The 25,405-nt window shown below is 34.2% G+C and overlaps 1 protein-coding gene across 16 annotated transcripts in view; it reads right to left on the reverse strand.

Moving 5' to 3' along the window:
- DMXL2 (Dmx like 2) overlaps positions 1–25,405 on the reverse strand; it is a 174,322-nt gene that overhangs the window by 87,702 nt on the left and 61,215 nt on the right. For all 16 annotated transcript variants that reach the window (XR_010151664.1, XR_010151669.1, XR_010151668.1 and 13 more), the window contains 7 exons: positions 11,740–11,918; positions 10,084–10,267; positions 6,839–7,013; positions 2,723–2,962; positions 2,003–2,274; positions 684–1,380; positions 178–299 (listed from right to left, as the gene is read on the reverse strand). Coding sequence is in view for 7 of the 16 variants with exons in the window: in XM_054667536.2 (XP_054523511.1) it covers positions 178–299; positions 684–1,380; positions 2,003–2,274; positions 2,723–2,962; positions 6,839–7,013; positions 10,084–10,267; positions 11,740–11,918 (1,869 nt within the window). In the remaining 9 variants the exon portion in view is untranslated. The remainder of the gene's footprint in view (positions 1–177; positions 300–683; positions 1,381–2,002; positions 2,275–2,722; positions 2,963–6,838; positions 7,014–10,083; positions 10,268–11,739; positions 11,919–25,405) is intronic.

The raw sequence follows: 25,405 nt of genomic DNA on the forward strand, positions 1-25,405 counted from the left end.
TTCATATACCTTGGAACACAGCTTAGGAAAAAATAAATGTGTCATATATATGTCATATGCAGCCCAGAACATATGCTTACTCCCTAAACAGCAACTAACAAATACAGGTCCTAGACAAAGTCAAAAGAGAATTCTTTATCTCCTTAGATAAATTCATAAAGATTATTAAATACTTACTGAAGATTCTGGGTCTGACAATTCATCCAATAATTTCCTTGCATCCACTACAGCTTGATAGAGTCTCAGATTTTTGCCATCAGAAGCAACAAAGCAAGCACTTGCAGAATTGCAATATGTGCCTGAGAAAGGAAAACAAGGCCTCTGGGTTCTAAACATGTAGTGTATTTTTCTTATTGGCTAAAGGATAAGAAACAAGTATTCACATTTTTTTTAGGCTTAACCATGGTCTAGAATCATAATTAAACAGGCACAATAAGTAGATACAAAATTATTAACAAAAAATTTAATTAAAAAATGGATTATGAGAGAAAAGGTTAAAAACTTCTAGAAGTTCTAAAAATCAGTCTCATGCCTGTATTCTGAATATTTATTAAAAATCATCTTAATAATGAAAACTGAATACTTATTAAAAATCTTAATGACAACAAATATAAACCATTTTGTATATAACAAATAGTAGTTTAAAAGCTTTTGTTAATTTCACAATTACAATGAACACTTACCTAGACAGTAACTGGGAATGAGAGTTGGAAGCCAAGCCACATTAGAGAACGCTGAGGTATGTAAAGAGTTAATTCGAGCCAATTCTGATACTCCTCCAGTGTATGACAAAGGTCCTATTGGGTCTACACGCCACAGAATAAGTTCACTGTAGATTGCATTTGGGTCATGAAATGTACGAGTTGCTGCATTTCTAAGAGGTTGTTTCGAGGAACCTTTTATATGTTTTACAGGGTCCATTAGTCTACTTAATTTATTGTCTGAGTCCCACTGACAATCTGATTCAGGAGTCAATAGAGCATTATGATGAGAGGATGTCAATAACAGTGGTAAAACTGAATGACATGCCAGGTCATTGAGGTGAAATCGATGACCGCAATATCTAAATTTGTGAGATACAGTTAGAACAGTGGTAAAGGCAGACTTATCAGCAAAAGTGACTGCCCACTGATTTAAAGAACCATCTATGTGTTTAGAGATCATCATTACTGTGGGAGCTAAGATGTTCATATGTGTACTGTGGGATCTAGAGTGTGGCTGTGATCCGTGAGGACTGCCTACAGACATCCCCTCCCGGTGTAACAGCGTGTGGTGAGAATCTTTTGTCGCATTTATACAGGCATACATCATGATATTTTTACTAAGAGAGCTTGCATCACCAGAGGGAAATGCAACAGGAATCCGAGAAGAAAAAGAAACCTGAAAAACATAATTATATGATTCAGTGCAAATAGTTTACCTCCTCTCAAAAAAAAGACTTCTATTCTCAAAATACCAAATCTCAGCTTATCAAAAAATGTCATTTTCAACCTCTTTATGGTCCAATCCCCTTGTTCTATTTAGGTAATATCATATCTCTATTCATGGCCTAAGAGAAGGCTGAAGAAAAAAAGTTCAAGTGCTTTGCTTGTACAACAAAATGACCACAGCCACAGATCTAAATAGCAATAAAGTTGAGAGAGATGACAAAGGCAGCTTCGTTTAGCTCATCAAATTGGCCACAAGGAGGAGCTCATCCTGATTCACATTTTCAGGGTAGTTTCTTAATCTTATTCAAAATATTATTAATTCCCCCAAAAATCAACACATATATTTAAATATGCAGTACTGCATTTCAAGGCCAAATTCATTATCTTCTAACTAATCAAGTTTGCTAAGCTTATGGTCACTGATCCCTTCTGAAAGAAAGAAGTATTCTTTACTCAGATGCTTATCAAAACCAAAATTTTCAGTAATTCTAAAAACATGCTAACTCTACAAAGCATTTATTTCTTTTTACTATTTTAAGAAATGTAATAACTATTTCGTCAATAAAATATACCTGAACTTGTCTAAATATTCCAGGATTATATTCATCCAAATACTTTACATGCCACACTAGAAAGGTACCATCTACAGGGTGTATTGTAAAAAGCATATCAGGATTCTTATTCCATTCAGTTAGCAGCATTTCAATCTTCCGATCAAGCAGAACCGTAGGCAGTGGCATTGGTACACTAAGTCGTGAATAAGTTCTAGGACTTCCTTCTCTTTCTCCATCTTCATGTTCTGATGATCCTGTACCTGCCTCAGATTCTCTATCCAGGGATAAATCTGAACCAGAAAATATATTTATCAATACATGCATTAAATAATTCATTTACATACTAGACTATAAATAAATGGCATACCATCTTTAAAAACTAAATCTCTTTTCCAATTTACAGTCAGAAAAAAAAAGGAAACTTTTGTCTGAATTGAAAGTTACTACAGTTACTACTTTTAGATAAATTAAAACTTCATTCACCCTATCATTATTACTACCATTAGCAAAACCTGTTCCCCAGAAAAGGATATGGCTTCCAAAGAACATATAGAGTTAGATGATGTTTGCAGGGGCTAGCAGAGTACCTGATCCAAGGCAGATGGTCAGTAAATACTTGTGTAACAAATAGAAAAGTAAAAAGGAGTAAGAGCGGGAAGGAAGAATTCAAAACTAAAAGTGGTACCACAGAAAGCTGTTAACTTTGGAGTAAGTAAAATCTGAACACAGGATACTAACCATGGTCTAATTTCATATGTAAACCCCGTTCTCTATCCTCCTGTGAATGTTCCTCATCTTCTCTATCTGCATCATCATTTTCATGATCTACCTGCTTATCAGAAAGTTTTCGTAATTGATGCATAAATACTTCTGTAGATGATGTAAAATGAAATTCCTTGTTGTTTAACCAATGAACTACAAAGCCCCCATTTCCATCATCAACATTAAATGCAGTGCCAACCAAGACATTTGGAATATCTGTGGAAATAAAAGAGATTTCAATATAATTTTTTTATTTCTTTAAAAACATGACAAGTGCTTACAATGACTAATCTATATAAAGAAAAGGTGCTAAACAAGTCAACATAATTTTAGCAGCATTTGTAAAAACTTTAACTGAATTTAATGGTAAATGTAAATCTTAAGAATTAATGATAGACATATGAAATTAAACTATTAACTTAAAAACAAAATACATGAATGCATCAACCTTCAGTGAATTCCAGTTTGGGGACAGGGGATGAAAAATTAAAGCAGAAAAGCAGCTATAAAAGAGATAACTAGAGAAGTTTAAATATGAACTGGATATTAGATATTATGGAATTACTTATCATTTTCTTAGGTATGATGATATTATGATTATGTGAGAGAATTTTAGGAGATACTTGCTAATGTAAGGGTGATACACCATGATAGGTGTAACTTACTTTGAAAAGACTAAGAAAACATTTCGACCATGTGCGGTGACTCATGCCTGTAATCCTAGCACTTTGGGAGGGAGAGGCGGGTGGATTGCCTGAGCTCAGGAGATCGAGACCAGCCTGGGCAACACGGTGAAGCCCCATCTCTACTAAAATACAAAAAATTAGCCCAGTGTGGGGGGGTGTGCCTGTAGTCCCAGCTACTTGGGAGGCTTAAGCAGGAGAATTGCTTGAACCCGGGAGGCAGAGGTTGCAATGAGCTGAGATCACTCCACTGCACTCCAGCCTGTGTGACAGAGCAAGACTCCGTTTCCAAAAAAAAAAAGGAAGAAAGAAAGAAAGAGAAAAGAAAACATTTCATACACATACACACAGAGACATTTGCCACATATAAAGCAACTGTGGCAAAATGTTAACAACTGTTGAATCAAAGTGAAGAATATAAAAGTATTAACTGTACTATTCTTCCAACTTTTCTCAGTGTTTGAAACTTTACTAAATAGCTGTTGGGAAATAAAATCAAGAAAAAAACACAAGAAGGCAGGCAAAATTCTAAGTATAAGATAATTTCTCCATTTGAGGTAACTGAAATTTATGAAATTGATGAGTTCATGTAAGATAGTATAAATTGGCCAGGTGTGGTGGCTCATGTCTGTAATCCTAGCACTTCTGAAGGCCAAGGCGGGAGGATCGCTTGAACTTAGGAGTTTGGGACCAGCCTGGGAAACACAGCGAGACACTGACTCTACAAAAACTACAAAAATTAGCCAGGCGTAGTGGCACACACCTGTGGTCCCAGCTACTCAGGAGGCTGAGGTGGTAGGACTGCCTGAGCCGAAGAGGTCAAGGCTGCACTCTAGCCTGGGTGACACAGCAAGACCCTGTCCTCCTCCGCCCAAAAAATGGTATAAATCAAAAACTTAATCTCCTTAATTTCAATCCATATTATAAATAATTCATTCAACAGAAGGAAAAATTGTCCTTTGCAAAAAGAAGTGAAAATCTAAAGATAAAATGCATGGACATTCTGGTAATGTTCTATTACAACAAATATGAATGTTAAATGCTCTAATTTGTTCTTTCTTTCCAGTTCCTGGATGACTATTCTGGTTTTGTGATAAAAATGAAATAAATCATATAAAATAGGATTTGTGAATTAGCAATCCTATAAAACACTACATCACCTATGTGCCTATGTAGTAATCTTGCTCAAAATGTTAAACCTAAATCTTATGAACAAATATTCAGACGGTGAGACATTTTGAAAGAAAACTGAGACAACTTTTTGAGACTAACAGATTTTTTTTTGACAATTGAGAAAGGGACTGCTCTAGATTGGAGGAATTTAAAGAAAATAATCTGCATTTAAGAAAGGAATCCATATTTGTGTATGAATGGTATATTACATGATATTATTTTATCTATGTTCCTCACATGCAATAACAGTATTACAGCTATGGAGGCAAATTCCCTTTTTACTAAAACATACATTCTTAAATATTTAGGTAATAGAAAATATTTAGGATAATTAGGGTATATTTGGGGTATTGTAATCAACAACTTTACTTTCAAATGGTTCCGTCAAAAATAAGGGAAGAGGCAGCAAAGACATATCTATACAGGCAGAGAAGGAGAACAAAAGAATAAATGACAAGATGTTTATATGTGGTAAATCTCGGTAAGTGGTATATGGATATTTGCTGTACTATTCTTTCAACTTTCTTGTAGTTTCAAAAAATTTTTTGAAAAAAAGGTGAAGAGGACAAGTCCTAACAATATAAAATTATTTGCATTTAGTAATCTATTTGGTCAACCTAAATGTTATATTTACGTGCAGTAACTAAAAATGCATGATGTTAAACATTTTTAACAAAATTGTTTTTAAAATAATATGTAGGTAAGTTAGGATGAGCATGGATAAAATTAGTGAAGGTTAGTAAAGAAGCTGGGGAAGACCAAGGCCCAATGGCTACAAGAACATATCCAGTCCTTAGGCTCAAATGATGTGACAGAATGCTCATCCTCTGTGATCCTATTCCATGTAATTAGGATAGTGTACACAGTTAAAAAGCCAAGGTTTCTAATATGTATTGAATTTAGTGCAGACTATCACGAATTGCATTTTGTTTTGAAGTTGAATTTTTATCACAGTAATTCAAGAAACAGTTCTTTTAAAAAGGTTAAAAATTCATAAAAATCTAAAACCACATTTTGAAAACAAATTATAAAGACATTCTTAGAATACAATTAAGATATTAGATCAGAAAGGATAATATAAGCAAAACAACATTTAATCAGATGGCAAAGCACTGCCCAACAGAAATATAATGCAGACCAAAAATGCAAGACATGTTAAGTAATTTTAGATATTTCAATAGCCACGTTACAAAAGGTAAAATGAAACAGGTAATAGTAATTTTAATAATATACTTTATTTGACTCAACATATATAAAATTGTATTTCAACAAGTAATCAATATGAAATAAAATTATTTATGAAATTTTTTCATTATTTTTTATACTAAGTCTTAGAAATTCAGTGTGTATTTTACAGCATATCTCAATTTGGACCAGCCACATTTCAAGTGCTCAAATAGCTAATACGGGGCCAGTGGCTACTCTATAAAACAGCACATATCTAGAGTTACCACTGCAGATCACCCTTTTAGAATTCTATTTACTAAATACTGTATTTACATACAGAAACATTTAAAAATAAAAGCCCCTTCACTCTGAAGCAACAGACCTCCAGTTCAATAACATACAACTATAACTTTATATAAAACTTTATATAGTTCTATGAGCAATGTAATATAAAATTTATAGCCTTTCTCCTACATTTCCATGTAGAAGGAAAACATATTGCCTTTAAATAGAAGCTCTCAAATATGCATTTGCCAACACAGAACCTGCCTCAAAATACTTCTCAGTCACATAGGGGAAAAACGGCAAAGAAAATATTCAAGTTAGAAGGAAAAGTGTTTTCCTTAGTATAGGACAAGAAAGTCTACAAGGGTAGAAAACAAGATATGCTGAGATATAAGGAAAACTTTGTAAAAATATATTTAGAGGAGGTTATAAAGAAGAGTTGGGAAGTTTTAAACTGTGAAGTGAGAGAAATTACACTAATTTACCAGGCTGCCACCACTTGTGATACCAGGTTCAATCACAGCTCTAATTTACTAGGAATGCTTGTTATAGTCTAGACAAAGATGCTCAGAAACAGTTACTGAAGTTAATACCCTGAGAATCACATAGTCCCAATCACATAGGCCCAATTCAAAAAATGGTACTTTATATTATATCTCTATTCCAATTAAGTATTTTAAAGGCAACATGAAATAATAAAAAACGGGTTATGAAAGTAGTTCCACTTTTCTATTTATTTACCTGACTTCAACATATTTATGGGAAATAAAACTTTATCCTTTACCTGTGGCAGGGTTGATGCTTGCTGCAATATGAAAATGACAGAGTGCATTTGCATGGTGGGAAATGTGTCTTTGAACTTCATGCATTGCTGTCTGGTCGGGCATTAATTCAGCATGAGTTACAAGAACAGATGACCTCCTCTGTCCTTTCCTTAAATTTTTCAAATGGTGTATTGTCTAAAATAGAAAAATAGTTGCTGAGTCCAACTCTGGAAGGTCTAATAAATGCCAACCAAAGTACTCTTAATTATTAAGAGGTTTAAGATTTTTTTCTCCATAAAAACCTGATCATTTTAAAGGAAACTTTTTAAATTACAGTAGAACTATTTTGGATGTATTCTCTACAGTTCTTATAAAATTTTAGTTCAAGGCAAAAAGTAGTGTGCAAAAATACTTATTCATGGTATCTATAAAACATGAATAAAGATTCCCGTTAATATTAGGAGGTCCAAAGATTTTTTTTTTCAGGATATCCTAGTACTGAGACAGAATTTTCTAGTCACAAGAGTAAAAAAAAAAAATTCCTGAGTCTTCCTACCAGGAAGAATATTGCCTCCCCAATACTGCCTCTCACTTAGAATTAAACAGCCAGCTAAACAATCAAATTCATGATATCTATTATAAAGAACAAAACAGGGTATGAAAATACAGAATAACAAGGGGAACCTACTTAGATAGGAGTAGACAAGGAAAGACCTCATTAAAATGTTGATCTTTAATTTGTTTAAATTGTTTTAAACAATTTGCAATTTGGATTTGTTTAAATGGAGATAAATCTATATGATTAAAATTCTTCATTAGCATGCGTGATCATGTGGACTATTTTAGACATGGGGCCATGTCATTCTTGGCATTATCTTTTTTCTCCATATCACGGCCCCACCTCACCGTAATTCCTTATTCTGTAACTTAACCCACTTCCAAGACCATGTTTCATAATAATTTTTTATTACTTTCCTTTGTTCCCCACATTCAATTAAATAAAGTATAAAATGTTATCAATTCTTTCTTCATTAAAGTAACATAACTGGTACATCCTCTCAATTTCTACAGCCCTTCTCATTTTGCATATGGAAAACAGTATCAGGTCAATGGTGTGTCCCCTACCTCTGGTCTCCCACTACGGAGTTGCTCATTGCTTTGATAATAGGGTTAAGATTGACATTAGAGACCCCCTGGTCAAAACTGCCTATCAAATTATTTTCACTGGATCTTTGACATTAACCATCATTTTAAATTAGACTGACAAGACTGATCTAATACTGGCTATTTTCTCCTAGAAACAAAACATATAACTTAAGAATATATACAATTATATAGAACTAACAGTAAGGAGTTCCATAGGAAAGGATAGGATGTCAGAAAGCCAAGTGGCTCGTAAGTCAGACAATTACGTTTTTTCTTTTAAAAACTATCTTAACATATTAATTAATAATATTACTAAAAGACAGTAAAAACTTGTCAAATCACTGGTTACATATTTACTTATATTTCTGTTCTATTTTACATGGCAATAATTCAATTTAACAAACACTTGAAAAGCAATATATCAGGTACCATGGAGGATACAAAGATGTCTAAAAGCCCTTAGTTTCCAAAGGCTCATAGATAATTTGAAGATAAAACACGTTACATAAGTAAGTGATCACAAATATCTACTTAAAAATTAAGTACTTTGTCCTACTAAATATCAATATCAAAATAAAAGATAACTTTAACTGTTTTGACATCTGCTTTTAATTTCACTTACATTTTAAATAGTGAAAAAAATGTAAAAATAGCGCCCAATCACAGACAGTGATATAGTTTAGATACTTGACCCTGCCTAAATCTCATGTTGAATTGTAATCCCCAATGTTGGAGGTAGAGCCTGGTGGGGGCTGTTTGGGTCATGAGGCGGATCCCGCATGGCTTGGTGTTGGTATTGCCTTTGCAATAGCGAGTGAGTTCTCATAAGATTTGGTCATTTAAAAGTGTGTGGCACCTCCCTGCAACTCTCTCTTGTTCCTGCTTCCACCATGTGATGTGCCGGCTCCTGCTTCACCTTCTGCCATGGGTAAAAGCTCCCTGTGGCCTCCCTAGAAGCCAACCAGATTCTGGTGCCACGCTTCCTATAGAACCATGAGCCAATTAAACCTCTTTTCATTATAAATCACCCAGTTTCAGACGTTTCTTCATAGCAGTGCAAGAATGGCCCAATACAGACAATACCTGAGGAGGCCTACTTCACATAAAACTTTTAAGGACCACATCCTTAACTTGTCAAAGTTGTATAATATTTCTGCTTGGTAAAATGGCAAAGCCACTTTGACTATGCAACCTTTAAAGTGTCAATGTAAATATATAATGTAAAAGTATAGTCAATAATGTAGAGTGTAAACAAATTAAGTATAAAAAACTTATAAAGTACTACTGCATAATATGATCTCAATCGTATAAAGAAAACTACACATATTCACATGACTAGAATAGTTGAATTATAAATTCCATATTTCTTCTCCTTTTCTTAATCCAATTCTAGAATAAGCATACAGTATTTGAATAATAAAAAACAGCCACAAGAAAAATAGTAATCTAAGTTTACTATAATAAATTTCTGACAATTTAAAATAATGCATATATCTCATTGTATTACCTAATCATATGGGACACAATCATTTGTGCTATGTGTTATAATGTAATTTCTTATAAAGCACTTTTATTTCATACTGTATTTAAAAATTATAAAAATTTTTTCATTTTCAAAATACTCAATCATGGAAACTCCAAAGCAGTTCATTTGTGTCTAATATCTTAATAAACATCTTTATTCTTAAGGAACAAAATAGTCATTTTTAACTAGAACAATAAGATTTTAATCTTTATGAAACAAAAGCAAAATATTTTTAATTACAACTAATTTCAAGGATCTTTACATATTTTACTAATACTTAGTCCCATAGATTTTCACATCTGACATGCAAAACAAAAGAATTAAAATAATATTATCTAGAACTTGAGCATAAAATATCAATTTTTAAAAAACTTTTAATAATATTTACCTATACAACATGTCTGAGATCATTAATTTCTGCATTTGGCTTCTTAGTGGAATAAATGAGTAGTCTTACAAGCATAAATGAGAGTTTATTGCTATTAATTTCACTCATTACATGTACCATGTGTGCCATCTGCATGTTAGTTTATGAATTTCCACCAGGCTCACATTATCTTCAAAATTCATTTACCATTTTAAATAATATAATACCTCAAGAGCATGCTGTATTCTGTCTTTGTGTCTTCCAGCATGAGAAAGGCTGCTGGCAATGCTGGAAGTGGTAGTCTCACAAATCTGCTCACCCAAAAGACAGTCTTCTGGTAATAAAGTTTCTGCCCAGAGCCGGCACACACCATCATGACATGAAGTTAACAACACATTACAGACAGAACCCCTAACAACAAAGAGAAATAAATAAAGGTTAATGTGAATATCAATCCCATTAACTAATTAATATTTTGGTTCTTCATGCATAAAGATAACATTAGTGCAAAACACTATGGAAAAAAGGAATCAATCAAAGAGCTTGAAATCATATATAGCATCACTGTGAACATCATAAGAACCGGGAAATTGTTTTGAAAAAAGAAATAGAAATTACTGCCAGATTATACATTCAGGCTCTAGAGGATTATTAGTATCTCCTAAAAAAAACATACAAACTAAACAGCAAAAGAAAACCTAATCATTGCAAATTAGAGGATGACCATAATAAAAGATCATTAAATGTAATTAAACTATCTGGCTTATGGCAGTAGTTTCATCACTTCACATCATCCTTCCTATAACCCAAACAGTTACAAACAAATAATTATCTTCATCATAAAACTGTAAGGAGAATATAATTTCAAACTATAAATCCATTTCCATTAAGTTAAAATAAGCAAAAATGGCATGGCATGGAGCAGCTAAAGTAACTTACCTGTTTGTTACAAAGGAACAAAAAAAATCATTCTCCCTTTAAAAAAATGCTCACACAGAATCTAAGTCAAAAGTATTCTGCAAATAGATGCAGATGACTTAAGCAGAATAGACTTTTTATTTAGATTCAAAAAGTATATAAATTTCCCACATTATCATTTACTGAGCATCTCTACAATGTGTGCTATATTTCCTATCAGGCATAAACAATCCTCAGATATACTTAGTAAGTAAAATAACCCTCCCTCAAGAACAAACTAGATTTCTAAGCAAGCTTCTGAGTGCCCAACAGCTTTCTTAGACCTGTATATAATAAAGGAATCATTTGTATAAGCTGTTTTGCAGTTTATTTAATCTTCTAAATACCTTTAAGAGGTGCCACAATGATGAGGAAAAAATGTATAATAAAAAGTCCTTTGAGAAGCTTCTGTTGACAGCTCTCAGATTTAAAAAAACAACAACAAAAAAAAACACAACCTGGCCACTTTTTTCAGAGTACATTATATGCTTTAACACCATATACATAATTGACATAATACTGATATATTTCCCTTCAATGTGTGCTTTCCTGTTATTTGCAAACATTTTCTTGCTAGGATCTGCTAGTACCACAGCTACTAACAACAATTTCATTGCCTGGACACAAAGTATGTGCAAAGGCCTGTACTAAGCACTTCCCACCCACAAACTACATTTTAGTTTCACAGTAACTCTCTGAGGTAGGTACTATTACTACCCTCATTCTACAGAGAAAAACTGAGGCATAGACAGCTTAAGAAATTTAGTCAAAAACTCATGAAGCTAATAGTAGGATTTGATTTCAGGCAGCTTGATGCCAGAGCCTATGCTATTAATTGCCACCATGTAAATAAAAGGACTTTATTTTCATTATTTTTATAAACATTTAAGGATGCAAACTAAAGCTGTGTGATTCATTCATCTAACCTGGGCATATACTTGCTAGTTTTGCGCCATGAAAAACCTGTCACAGCTCGGGGATGTGCCAAGTAAACGAAAGAAAATTGAGTAGAGGACTGTCTCCTTTTTACTTCATGATGATCCTGAGGTATAATTGAAGACTTCCAACCAGTCATAGGATACCACACTTTCAAAAGACAATCATCCTGAAAAATACATAGGTCAATATAAAATTAATTTGTACATATACAATTCAAAATGTAAGTGGTTTGAAGAAGTTTTAAAAATTAAGTTACATCTAAAAACTAATATGTGACTTATACATAATACAAAACTTATCTTAAAATTACATTACTTTAAAGAAAACTATTCTTGAAAAATAAATGAACAGTCTATTCATTATCAATCTTTTCTGTGTGATATTGTTTTTCAAATGCAGACTGATGCCAAATTCCCCCATTTAGACATAAATTGGTCAGTAGAGAAAAAAGATTCTGATGCTAGCCCCTTGAATAAGTTAGTTAAGAAAGAATTAGAAAGATCCATGCTATCTTTTCAGTCATTGTTATCCTTTCCTTTTTGAAGTGGTCTTTAACAGTGAAGCCCTTCACCCTTCACCTCACGAACATGAATTGTTTCTTGCTCTATATCAAGAGTCAGCAAATTTTTCTGCAAAGGGCCAGATGGTAAATAAGTTAGGCTTTGTGGGCTACACAGGTCTATGACACAGATTCTTCTTTTTTTCTTACATCCCTTTAAAAAGGTAAAAAACATTCTTAGCTCTTGGGCCACAGTTCTCCGATCCCTACTCTAAGTGATGATGAAGAATGCATGGAGGTAGCTGTCAGAAACCACCTCAATGCCCACTTAAAATATTTACAAGTATAACAATAGGCACTGACTTAATCATTTTACTTAGTTCTAACAATTTAGTTAAAGGCTAAATAACTGTATTTTAACAGAAACTATCTTTTATAGTGCTTTATAACCAATAATAAAAACTGCATTAAAGGGAAATAATAAATGTTATCACTTATGCAAAAATATAACCTCTGAGGAATTCTGAAATTATGTATTCCTGAAAAGTATGCATTGATCCAAATATTTTCATTTGGACTAGACAAACAATTCTGTTTTTTCCATCTTGGTACTCATTCTCAATTTATGCTGCATAATGAAACAAAAATTTCCATTAATGTCTCATTTTTTTGGATATTTTAATTATACAGCAAATCTTTTAAGTGTTTGCCCTTAGACAGCCACTTAACAATGTACTAGTTGCTTTCCTCCAAGTATCTTCTTCAGCATAGCATCATTTTCACATAATCAAATTTACAGCACATTCTATGCAGTGGTTTCAGACTACGTAACAAAGAAATTCTAGAGGTACCCGAGAGCCCCTCAAAAGTCACAATGGAAATACAAAGAGCCCCAGGAGCAGGTGATACTCTAGCCCTTCTCCCATTCCCACCAATCTCCCCCTCAAATGAAGCAGTCCCTATTTCATCTGTTATTGTCTAAAACTGTAAAACCACAACAAAATTAAGTAACTGGTAACAGAAAGTTATCTAGAAAATTCCCAAATATTTGAAAACTAAAAACTTCTAAATTACAGAGGAAATTTTAAAATATGTTGAAAATATGAATGAAAATGAAAGTACAACATATCAAAAGGGGGAGTTGCAGTTACCTGAGTGCATGAGGGAAATTCCTAGCTTTTTTTTTTTAGTTCACTTTTGTTTAGTGTTTTTGTGTTATTTATTTATTTAATCTCCATAGGTTTTGGGGGAACAGGTAGTGTTTGGTTACATGAATAAGTTCTTCAGTGGTGATTTGTGGGATTTTGGTGCACCCATCGCCCAAGCAGTATACATTGTACCCAATTTGTAGTCTTTTATCCCTCACTCTCCTCCCACCCTTCCTCCCTAGTCCCCAAAGTCCATTGTATCATTCTTATGCCTCTGCATCCTCATAGCTTAGCTCCCACTTATGAGTGAGAACATACGATGTTTGGTTTTCCATTCCTGAGTTACTTCACTTAGAATAATGGTCTCCAATTCCATCCAGGTTGCTGCGAATGTCATTTCACTCCTTTTTATGGCTGAATAGCATTCCATGGTGTGTATATATATACCACAATTTCTTTATCCACTCATTGACTGATGGGCATTTGGGCTGGTTCTATATTTTTGCAGCTGCAAATTGTGCTGCTATAAACATGCATGTGCAAGTATCTTTTTCATATAATGACTTCTTTTTCTCTTGATAGATACCCAGGAGTGGATAGCTGGATCAAATGGTAGTTCTACTGTTGTTCTTTAAGGAATTTCCAGAGTTTTGCATAGTGGTTGTACTAGTTTACATTCCCAACATCAGTGTAAAAGTGTTCCCTTTATACCACATCCCCACCAACATCTATTATTTTTTGGTTTTTTGATTATGGCCATTCTTGCCAGAGTAAGGTGGTATCACATTGTGGTTTTGGTTTGCATTTCCCTGATCATTAGTGATGTTGAGCATTTTTTCATATGCTTGTCAGCCATTTGTACATCTTCCTTGGAGAATTGTCTATTGATGTCCTCAGTCCATTTTTTGATGGGATTGTTTGGTTTTTTCTTGCTAATTTGTTTGAGTTCCTTATAGATTCTAGATATTAGTCCTTTGTCAGATGTATAGATCATGAAGATTTTCTCCCACCCTGTGGATTGTCTGTTTACTCTGCTGACTGTTTCATTTACTGTGCAGAAACTCCAGGAAAGGACATGACCAAAAAAGGAAACCACAGACCAATATCCCTGATGAATATAGATGCAAAAATCCATAACAAAATACTAGCTAACTGAATCCAACAGCATATCAAAAAGATTGTCTACCATGATCAAGTAAGTTTCATACTAGAGTTGTAGGGATGGTTTAATATTCACAAGTCAATACATATGATACACCAAATAAACAGAATTAAAAACAAAATCAAATGATCATCTCAACAGATGCAGAAAAAGCACTTGACAAAATCCAGCATCCCTTTATAATTAAAACCCTCAGCAAAATCAGCATAGAAGGGACAACCCTTCCCCTCAAGAAATCTTCTCATCCTAGCCCTTGCAAAACCCAGTTTTTCACTCAAAGGCATAATCTTCTCTCAAAGAAAATGCTGCATTTTTAATTATAAATTGACAACTTATAAATGGATACATTTACATAGTACGAAGTGATGTTATAATTCACGAATATAACATGATAATTACATCAAGCTAGGTAACATATCCATCACCTCAAATATTTAATGTTTTTTATGGTGAGAAGACTTGAAATTTACTCTTAGCAATTTTAAAATATACAATATTCTATCACTAACTATATTCACCATGCTGCATGAGAACTCAAAAAAAGAAAAGATATATTCCATTTTTTGAAGAAAACAGGATACTTTAAATTACTTGCAAATTTTACAAAATAACCAAGTGTTATTTTTTAAAATGTTCCAATACAAACTTTATGAACATAAACGAATAGAATTTCAGCAAACATCTCCTAGTAAGCGAACCAGAGAAAACCAATTCTTAAACTAAAGATTTAATCAGGTATGTCACGTGGGGTAGAAAAGGCTCTTTAGTAAGTAAGGCTTTATTTTAAGTTCAGATAGAAATTTAAAATACTCTTAAGCCTAAGAAAAATTTAATTTACCACATTTATAAAAAATAGATCTTACCAGCCAAAGTGCTCAATGAACCATAATATTAAAAATCCTGGAAGTAATTGAATTTGAGTCTCACAACACCTGAAATAAAACCCTGTCATGTGTAGCAGAGGCGGTGGAAAATGCCTTCTAGTGGGAGATCCACAGTGACCATCTGTTTTATCAATTCAAATTTGGCTTTATTAACAGAAGCAGAACAGATTGTACCAAAAAAAAAAAAACCTGCCCAACATTCCAAAGTTACTTTCTGTTCTTTTTATCAGGATCATCTTAATCAGATGTGGTATATTCTCAAAAATGTGAGAAAATAGCTTTTTCAATCCAAGACACATTTGCTTAACCTCCATAGGATCCTTACCAGAAAAGCATTATCTTTCCATAAGAATTATGAAACACTTAACTCTTAGGATAACTGGATATAAGCAGCTTAGGGAGACGTGACTAACACAATGAAAACAATACTCAATAATCTAGAAAATAAAATTTTTGTGGACATTTTAACAGTTCATATGTCTCTTTTAGGGAAGGGTAGGCATCCTGTAGTTTGTATCAAGCTACTATTCTTAATTCAATCTAATTACATATATTTTACTATGTTTCATAAGAACCAATTATTATACATTTGATTATGTCCAGATACAGATTTATTAAAGAGCCACATTTCACTCTAAGCAAACTCAAGGGCTTTCCAACCATTCTCAGGCTTAAAAACAAAATCAGTCCTCAACGTACTAATAGATAATGATGATGTGCCATTAACTGCCTGTACAACTATGGAACATTTACAAGATTTACTCAAACAACAAGTATTTATTGAAAGAAGCCACTATGTGAATGGCTGGGGATACAGCTGAGGCAGAGGAAGAGACAGAAATAATAAAATACATTTCCTAATCCCACAGAGCTTATTCTTTAGAAAGGAAGGCAACATTAAGTAAGGATATAAATTATTGTTTTAATTACAATTGTGATAAGCACTATAAGAAAGAAGCAGAGGGCACCAGGAAAGTATTTAATAAGGAGACTTGACCTTGCCTGGGAGATCAGAGGATTCCTTAAGGAAGTGGTATTTAAACTGAGAGTTGAAGGATACATAAAAGACGACCAGGTAAAGAATAAGGAAGTCTGGGTATTGTAGGTATTCCCTAGACAGAGGGAACAGCACATAAAAAGACATGGAAGCAGGAAAGAGCTTGGCATATTCAAGGCCTTGAAAGGACATCAGTGTCGTAGGCATTAAGGTGGGAATGAAGCTGGAGAGGCATGGAAGGGCCAGATCATACAGCAGAGCCTCACAGGCCATGGTAAAGATCATAATCTTCATTTTAGAAGCAACAGGAGTCATTAAAAGGTGGTGAAAAGGAGAACGGCATGTTCAGGTGGCTGGCTCCTGTGGGCAGACCAATCAGAGGATGTTTGCAGGACATCACTTAAGAGACTACTGTAAAGGTCTGCAGCCCCGAAGATGCTGACACAGGTAGTGGCAGTGGAGGGCAGAGACATGGACTTCAAAAACCTTAGCTGCTTCTGTGATCACTAAGATCATTAAAACTTTATGATTCCACAAAAGTTTCTTTGCTTTAATTTATGCACAGTTAGGCCTGTACTATCTACAGATGTTCAAACTGTTCTCCCATGTGTTCTAGGTCTTTTGACAAAATTAACTGACATTCCCTCCTTGAACCTTTTTTCTTGGCTTCTCTAATGTCACATTCTCCTGGTTTTCGTTTTATTTCAGTGGTTACTCCTTCCCAGCATCCTTTGGAGGTATCTCCCCTCTCTCCATCATTTCTTAATGTTTGAGGATCCTGGGATTTGATCCTGAGTCCCATTCTCTTCTCTAATACACACTTTCTCCCTAGTTAATTTCATCCAGACCCATAACTTTAAACACCACCTTTGGCTAAAGAATTCAAATTGCCAGAGAACTCCTGACTGTCTTATCCTATCTGATATGTTAACTCAGATGCATCTCAAACTTTGGTCTAACCACTACACTCCAGCTTTCTGTTGCTCTTTAACAAGCCCTGCTAATTCCTATTTCAGAGCATTTGCACTTGGTGTTTGTTCCCTTGGCCAAAAACACTCTTTCCCCTGAACTTCACAGTTGTCTCCTTCGTAGTATTCAATTCTCAGTTTAAAGGTTATCTCCTCAGCAAAGCTTTCTCTATAGATCATTCACTATAACAGACACCCAATCACACTACTATATCATCCTGTCTTAATTTTCTGGACAGCACTTGTTAATACTTGATATTTTTTTCTGTCTTTCCTCACCAGAAATTAAGTCCTATAAGAACAAAAGCCTTGTCTATCATCTTCATCATAAGACTGCCAGCACACACAACAGTTCAGGGTATATGGTGGTGTTCAAAAGAATATCTGCTAAACATGTGAATGAAGGTTGTTAATTTCAGATATAATTTCAAATCAACTTTTTGTCCAAAATGCACTATCAATTTTACATAAAGTCTATTATGATATGAATACAACTATAAAAGATTCTCATGTGTCTTACAAGTGCAGATTGCTAGAATTCTAAAATGCATTTTCTTTGCCCAGTTATATGATAAAAAAAAATCAGACAATATATATGTTAAAGTACAGTTGACCCTTCAATAACATGGGTTTGAACTGCACAGGTCCACTTACATGTGAATTTTCTTCTGCCTCTGCCACCCAAGACAGCAAGGCCAACCCCTCCTCTTCTTCCTCCTCTCTCACCTACTAAATGCGGAAATGATGAGGATGAAGACCTTATGACCATCTACATCCACTTAATGAATGGTTAATTTATTTTCTCTTCCTTAAGGTTTTCTTAGTAACATTTTTCTTCTCTTCCTTAAAAGAGTATAGTACATATTGGATGCCACATGCAGGGTTTAAAAAAAAAAAAAGAGTAGAGTATACAATACCTATAACATACAAAATGTGTTAATTTATTGTTTATTTTATTAGAAAAGCTTCCAGTCAATAGTAGACTATTAGTAATTAAGTTTCTGGAGACTCAAAAGTTAGACAGGGATTTTTGACTGTGCAGGGGGTTGGATCACCTAACTGTCATGTTGTTCAAGGGTTAACTGTACATGAGTCAAGGAAAAAAGTGTATACAATACCTGCCCATGATCATAGTGCCATTAATGACATTTAAAAGGAGGCAATAGGAAAACATGCTCCAAATGATGCACAGTGTGTACAATATCCAAGCTGACATCAGCAATGACTAACTGGGAATATCATAAAGCTGGATTCCAGTATGACTCTCCAGCAGCTCTCTGACATGCTGAACTGGTCCTATATTAAATCATCCATAGGTTCACCTATTATGGATATTTGAAGTCAAAGGAATGATTGGCTTTATTAATCACTTATTAACATGTGGTAATCCTAAGAAATATGAGTAACAAAAAAAAGTCAAATTTTAGGAGTAATGGGGTATTTGTTTTTAAAGATCCAAAGTTTTAAAGGTGACTGCCTAGTTTTAAGATCAAGACATGAATTACGTAAAATAAAATTAAAAAGGAAAAAAAGACATGAACTATATTATTTCTCAAACTGTTTTTCCAGTGATTGTGACAAGTGTACCCTTCATGAGATACCCACACTTCTCAAGACATTACAGAAAATTCTTCACGTGTCTCTACATTTCTATCCAGAAATACTGTTTTATTATTTGTAGATTATTGAACTGGCTTATCAAAATTTCAGTGTTTTATTTTTAAAATCTAGTTTAAAAACAATGAGGCAAATTAGATGGAGTGGAGTGTGCAGGGGTGAGAGTTAGCAGGAGATAAGGTTGAAGCAGTGACGAGAGTCCTGGTAAGCATGGAGCATGCTAAACCATCACGAAGACTTGGTCTTTTTGTAAATGAAATGGAAAAGCTTTTGACAGTTTTGTACAAAAGAAGAGTGACAAGATCTGCAACATTTTAAAAAGATCACTCCAGGCCAGGAACAGTGGCTCACACCCATAATCCCAGCACTTTGGGAGACCAAGGTGGGCAGATCACTTGAGGCCAGGAGTTCGAGACCAGCCTGGCCATCATGACGAAACTCCGTCTCTACTAAAAATACAAAAATTAGCCAGGTGTGGTGGCACAAGCTTGTAATCCCAGTCACTTGGGAGGCTGAGGCACAAGAATTGCTTGAACCCAGGAGGCAGAGGTTGCAGTGAGCCAAGATTGTGCCACAGCACTCCAGCCTAGGCGACAGTGAGAGACTCTGTCTCAAAAAAAAAATTTTTTTAATCACTCCACCTGCTGGTTTGAACATAGATTGTACAGAAGTGCAGCAAAAATTGGGAAACCAATTAAAAATTTAATACAATAATACAAGTGATAAATAATGGTGGCTTCAACCAGATTATAAGAGTGGAGGTGGTAAAGAAGTAAGCAGATTGTGGATATATTCTAAAGGTGAGCCATCAGGGAGTAGATTGAGGGGTTAGGGAAGTAGAGATCAGGGAAGAGGTACAGGCGAAAAATACAAAGTTGAATGTCATCAGCATACAAAAATGGTATTTAAATGGCATCAGAAATCTTAAGACTAGAAGAGCCCTGGGCACTCCAACATTTAAAAGTAGAAAAGATAACAGTAACAACTAAGCAGGGGTAGCCAGAGTTAAAAACAGGCAGAGCACAGAAGACTTTTAGGGCAGTAAAAAGACCTATAAAATTGATAAACTCTTGGTGAGATGAATGAAGAAAGAGGGAAGGCATAAATAATATCAAAACTGAAGAAGAAATCACTATACATGTATTATAGATATTAAAAGATAAGGTGTTTTACACAATTTTGTGCTAATAAATTTGAAAATCTAAATAAAACTGAAAAATCATAGGTAAATACAACTTACCAAAACTGACATACAAAAGAAAAAGAAAATCTGAATAATTTAAAAAACTGAATCCTACAAAGAAAATTCCTGATCCAGATGGCTTCACCAGCAAATACTTAAGAATAAAACTATATCAATCTTACATAAACTCTTCACAAAAGAGAGCTTTCCAACCCATTTATAAGGCCAGCATAACATCAACATAAAAATCTGTCAAGGACCTTATGAAAACGGGAAAATTATTAGCCGAATCTCACTCTAACACATAAATCTTAAACAAAAGATCAGCAGATCAAATCCAACAAGGATAACACATTATAATGAAGTTGGGATTGTTCCAGGAATACAAGGTTTACAAAATCAGTCCGTGTATTTCATCTTATTAAAAGATTAAAAAGATGGCCGGGCACAGTGGCTCACGCCTGTAATCCCAGCAGTATGGGAGGCCAAGGCAGGTGGATCATCTGAGGTCAGGAGTTCAAGACCAGCCTGGACAAAATGGTGAAACTTCATCTCTACCAAAAATACAAAAATTAACCAGCATGGTGATGGGTGCCTGTAGTCCCAGCTACTTGGGAGGCTGAAATGGGAGAAATACTTGAACCTGGGAAGCTGAGATTGCAGTGAGCTGAGATTGTGCCGCTGGACTCCAGCCTGGGTGACAGAGCGAGATTCTGTCCCCCCCAAAAAAAAAGATAAAAATTGTCTCATTAGATGCAGAAAAAATGCTTCCTAAAATTCTATATCGTTTGTGGTTTAGAAAAACAATCTAGCAAACAACAAATAGAAGGAAAGTTTCTTTATCTGAAAAAAAAGTATCTACCACAAACATCAACAGTAAACATTATATTTATGATGACACAGTGAAGGGTATCCCTTTGAGACTGGGAACAAGAAAAAGATAGACCTGTTGTCACCACGTTTATTCAGCACTGTGCTAGAGGTCCTAGACACTGCAGTTAAAAAAAAAAAAAGGAAAAATATGAAACATGGGAGAGTTACAAAAGATGAACTACAGCTTTCACTATTCATAGATTATATAATTGTGTACATATAAAATCCAAAATGATCTACAGATGAATTATTAGAATTAATGAGTTTAGTAAGGGTGCTGGGCATAAAGCCAATATACAAAAACTGCATTTCTATATACCAGTAACAATTATTTTTTAAAAATTTACATGATGATTCCATTTATAACAGTATCAAAAACATCAAATATCTAGGAATTAATCCCAAAAGATATTTGGGATCTTCACAGAGAAAATTATAAGACATTACTGAGGAAAAAAAGGTCTAAAATAAATGAAGGGATACATCATGTTCATAAACAGGAAGACTAATTATAGTAAAGATGTCAATTCTCCCCAAACTGACCTACACAGTCAATGTAATACCAATCAGAATCATAAGAGGTTTTCTGTTTGCTTTGTAAAAATTATCATTTATTCTAAAATTTATATAGAAATGCAAAGGGCCAAGAATAGATAAGACGATCTTAAAAAAGAAAAACAAGAGGGGAGGACTTGCCCTACCAGATATCAAGACTTAATTTAAAGCTATAGCAATTAAGTCAGGTGACACTCATACAAGGAAAGACCAATGAACTAGAGAAAAGAGCCTAGAAACAGACCTACAGAAATATGGACATTTGATTTTATGACAAAAGTGGTAATGCAGAACAATGAAGAAAGGGAAGATTTTTTCCAATAAATTGTTCAAGACAACCAGATATCCATAAGGAAAAAATAAAATTTGACCTTCTTCAAATCACATTTAAACATTATTTCACATAGATTTTAGACCTGAATGTGAAAGATAAAACATAAAATGTCCATATTCTAGACCAGAGGCTCTTGGCCTGAGGTCCTCTGACCCAAAGGTCCTGTGGATAGACTTCAAGATATAAAAGATACTTTTGACACATCATTTGTATCCCATCATGCCTTAGCATTTTGGTGTGCCAGTTTCAACTGCAAGCATCTACATCTTTTTGTCTGAGGTTTTCTAGGAGCTGGTTATGAGTGCTGAGAACTGATGCCTGGCCCTCACCTGCCTTCAACTGATGTGTGAAGAACATGTGTAAGGAACATGATGCAAGTGAGGAACACGGGTTTCCAGAGGACCCAGAGATTCAAGCTTCTTAATACACTTAATAAAGGTTATTAAGTGCCTTCACTTCCCTGCTTCCAATCCAGTATATTTCGTGTGATCATTCCCCATATTAATTATTTACACTTGAATCCTTATCTCAGGGTCTGCTTCTGAAGAAACCAAGAAAACTAAGACCCAAAGGCACCATGAACCTTAATGGGGAAAAATAATTACTTCTCTATTTTCATAAATGCTAATTGAAAAAAACAAACCAAAGTAGTATTGGCAGTACATATGATTTTGTCTCTAACAGAATCAAAGATGTTTTCATATCACATGACAGTTACTGCATATTTCAAAGTATTTTTTACACTCATTTCTACTTTGAAATTGTTAGTTATTGGAACTACTACTAAACCGCACATGACTGCAGTCTTCCTGTCTATATTGTTCATGCAACCGTTAAGCAACTACCTCTGTGCCAACTAACTGCTGAGCAATAAAACAGTAGTTTAACGTTTCTACAACTAGAGATCAACCCAAAAAGCCTTCAGTGAATTTTGTTGTTCTTGGAAAGCCTATCCTCACCTTAGAAAGTGAGATACTGAAATTTTAATTCCACATACAATAGCTAAACACAATTAAAACTGCCCATATTTTAAGTGCAATTTTTGTTACCGAATGCATTAATTTAAAAGTACATAATGTCTCTATCACAAATGTATTTTTTAATATCTTGAAGCTGTATTTCAATAATTTCTTTTGTAATGCTACGTATTTTATTTTATGCATTTAAAAACATCATACTACGAGGAAAGTTATTATAGGCTTCACTAGATTTGCAAAGGAATACACAGCACAAAAAAACTTAAAGCAACTCTGGTCTAGAAGATTATGTAACACAGGAAAATCCTCAGAATCTCACAGTATGAAAAACTTATTAAATAGGACTCAGAAAAACACTGATATATTTGACATTAAAATCAAATATCTCTCATCAAAAGATACCATTAAGAGAATGAATGAGCAACTAATAGAGTGGGAGAAGATCTTTGCAAAACATGTAACTGACAAAAAGCTCATATCCATAATAAAGAACTCCTACAAATCAACAAAAGACCAAAAACTATTTTAAAAACAGGCAAGGAACTTGCCCAGTTACTTTCTTTTAAATCAGTCATCCAAATACCCAATAAATAAATGAAAAGGTATTTAGCCTCATTAATAATCAGGGAAATGCACTTTAAAACTACAAGGAGGCCAGGCACAGTGGCTCACGCCTGTAATCTCAACACTTAGGGAGTTCAAAACAGGAGGATCACTTGAGGCCAGGAGTTCAAAACCAGCTTGGGCAACATAAGGAGATACCAACTCTACCAAAAAAAAAAATAGATAAAACTTAGCCAGCCATGGTGGTGCATGCCTGTAGTCCCAGCTACTTAGGAGGCTGAGGCAGGAGGATCGCTTGAGCCCAGGAGTTCAAGGTTACAGTGAGCTATGATCGGCCGATGTACTCCAGCCTGGGTGACAGAGTGAGACTCTGTCTCTAAAAAAACAAAAAACAAAAAACACTACAAGGAGGTGGTACTTGACATCTACCAAATTTACAAAAGTTTAAAAGTCAGACCATATCAGCACTGGCTAGGAGCAACAGGAACTATTGTATACTATTAGAGTGTAAATTAGTGTATCAACTTTGGAAAACAGATTGGTATTATCTACTGAAATTAAAGATACATATAACATTAACCCAGCAATTCTATTCCTATGTATATACCCAAAAGAAATCCACACAAGAGCCTAACAGACATGTACAAGACATCTGCTGCAGCATTATTTAATACATGTCAGAAATGGTATGGCAGATCAATGGAAAAAGAATGAACTATTCAGTAAACGTTATTGAGACAACTTTCATTTGGATTAGGGACTTAATTATAAGAGATTAAAATCTTAAGATTTTAGGAGAAAATAAAAAAGAATACTTTTATAGCATCACAGTAAGAAATTTTCCTAAACAAGATTCAAACTACAATTAACTCACTATATATTGTGGATATTTTTGTAAAATCTTTATACTTCGAAAGTAGATACTGAAATATTTACAGACGAATGACATCAGTGACACAAGCCTAAATAATCCAACTGGGGGAGGAGTAGTACAGATGAAACAAGATTGGCTGAGTGATAACTGCTGAAGCTAAGTGATGGGTACATAGGAGTTCAGTACCTTTCTGTTCATGTTTGAAGAAAAATTTTTCTAATTTAGGGCATCATAAATAAAGGGAAAAGAGACCAGCCTGGGCAACATAATGAAATCTTATTTCTACAAAAAAAAAAAAAAAAAAAAAAAACTAGCCAGATGTGATGGTACACACCTGTATTCCCAGCTGAGGTAGGAGGACTGCCTAAGCCCAGGAGGTCAACGCTGCAATGAGCCGTGACTGTGCCATTGCACGCTAGCCCGGGAGACAGATTGAGACTCAGTCTCAAAAAAAAAAAAGAAAAGAAAAAAAAGAAAAACACAAACTCTGTTAAGTTCAGAACTGTGGAAAACTAAATATTACCTTATTTGGGAATTTAGATGAGTGAAACTTTTTTAAATAAAATAATAAACATGAAAATCAGGATTCTGGTTGCCTGGGGTGGGAGGGGAGGAAGGAGATGCACGGAGAAAGATAAAGGACCCATTTGTTTTATGTTCTTTGTCTCAAGTTGAGGAGTAGGGTACATGTGTATTTGTTTATTCTTTATTATATCTTATATAACATGTTTTATATATACTTTTTTAATTTATGAAATATTTTGTAATTTAAAAAAAATCAGAGAATTTTAAAACCTCTTAAAAATTAAAAATTTAATAGCAGAAAAAAATTACTTTGAAGTGACATCTGAAAAGTCCCCCAGAAATTAAAAGAAAAAGATGAATAAGTGGACAACAGTAAAGGGGGAAAATAGTAAAATAGAGAATTAGTGTAAAAGTATCCATATCTGAATAAGAAAAGATTCAGAGAGAGAAAGAAATAACACAAAAGAAATAATATAATCTCTCAGAATTGAAA

The sequence above is a fragment of the Pan troglodytes genome, chromosome 16 (genome assembly GCF_028858775.2).
Source record: "Pan troglodytes isolate AG18354 chromosome 16, NHGRI_mPanTro3-v2.0_pri, whole genome shotgun sequence".
NCBI classification, from domain to species: Eukaryota; Metazoa; Chordata; class Mammalia; order Primates; family Hominidae; genus Pan; species Pan troglodytes.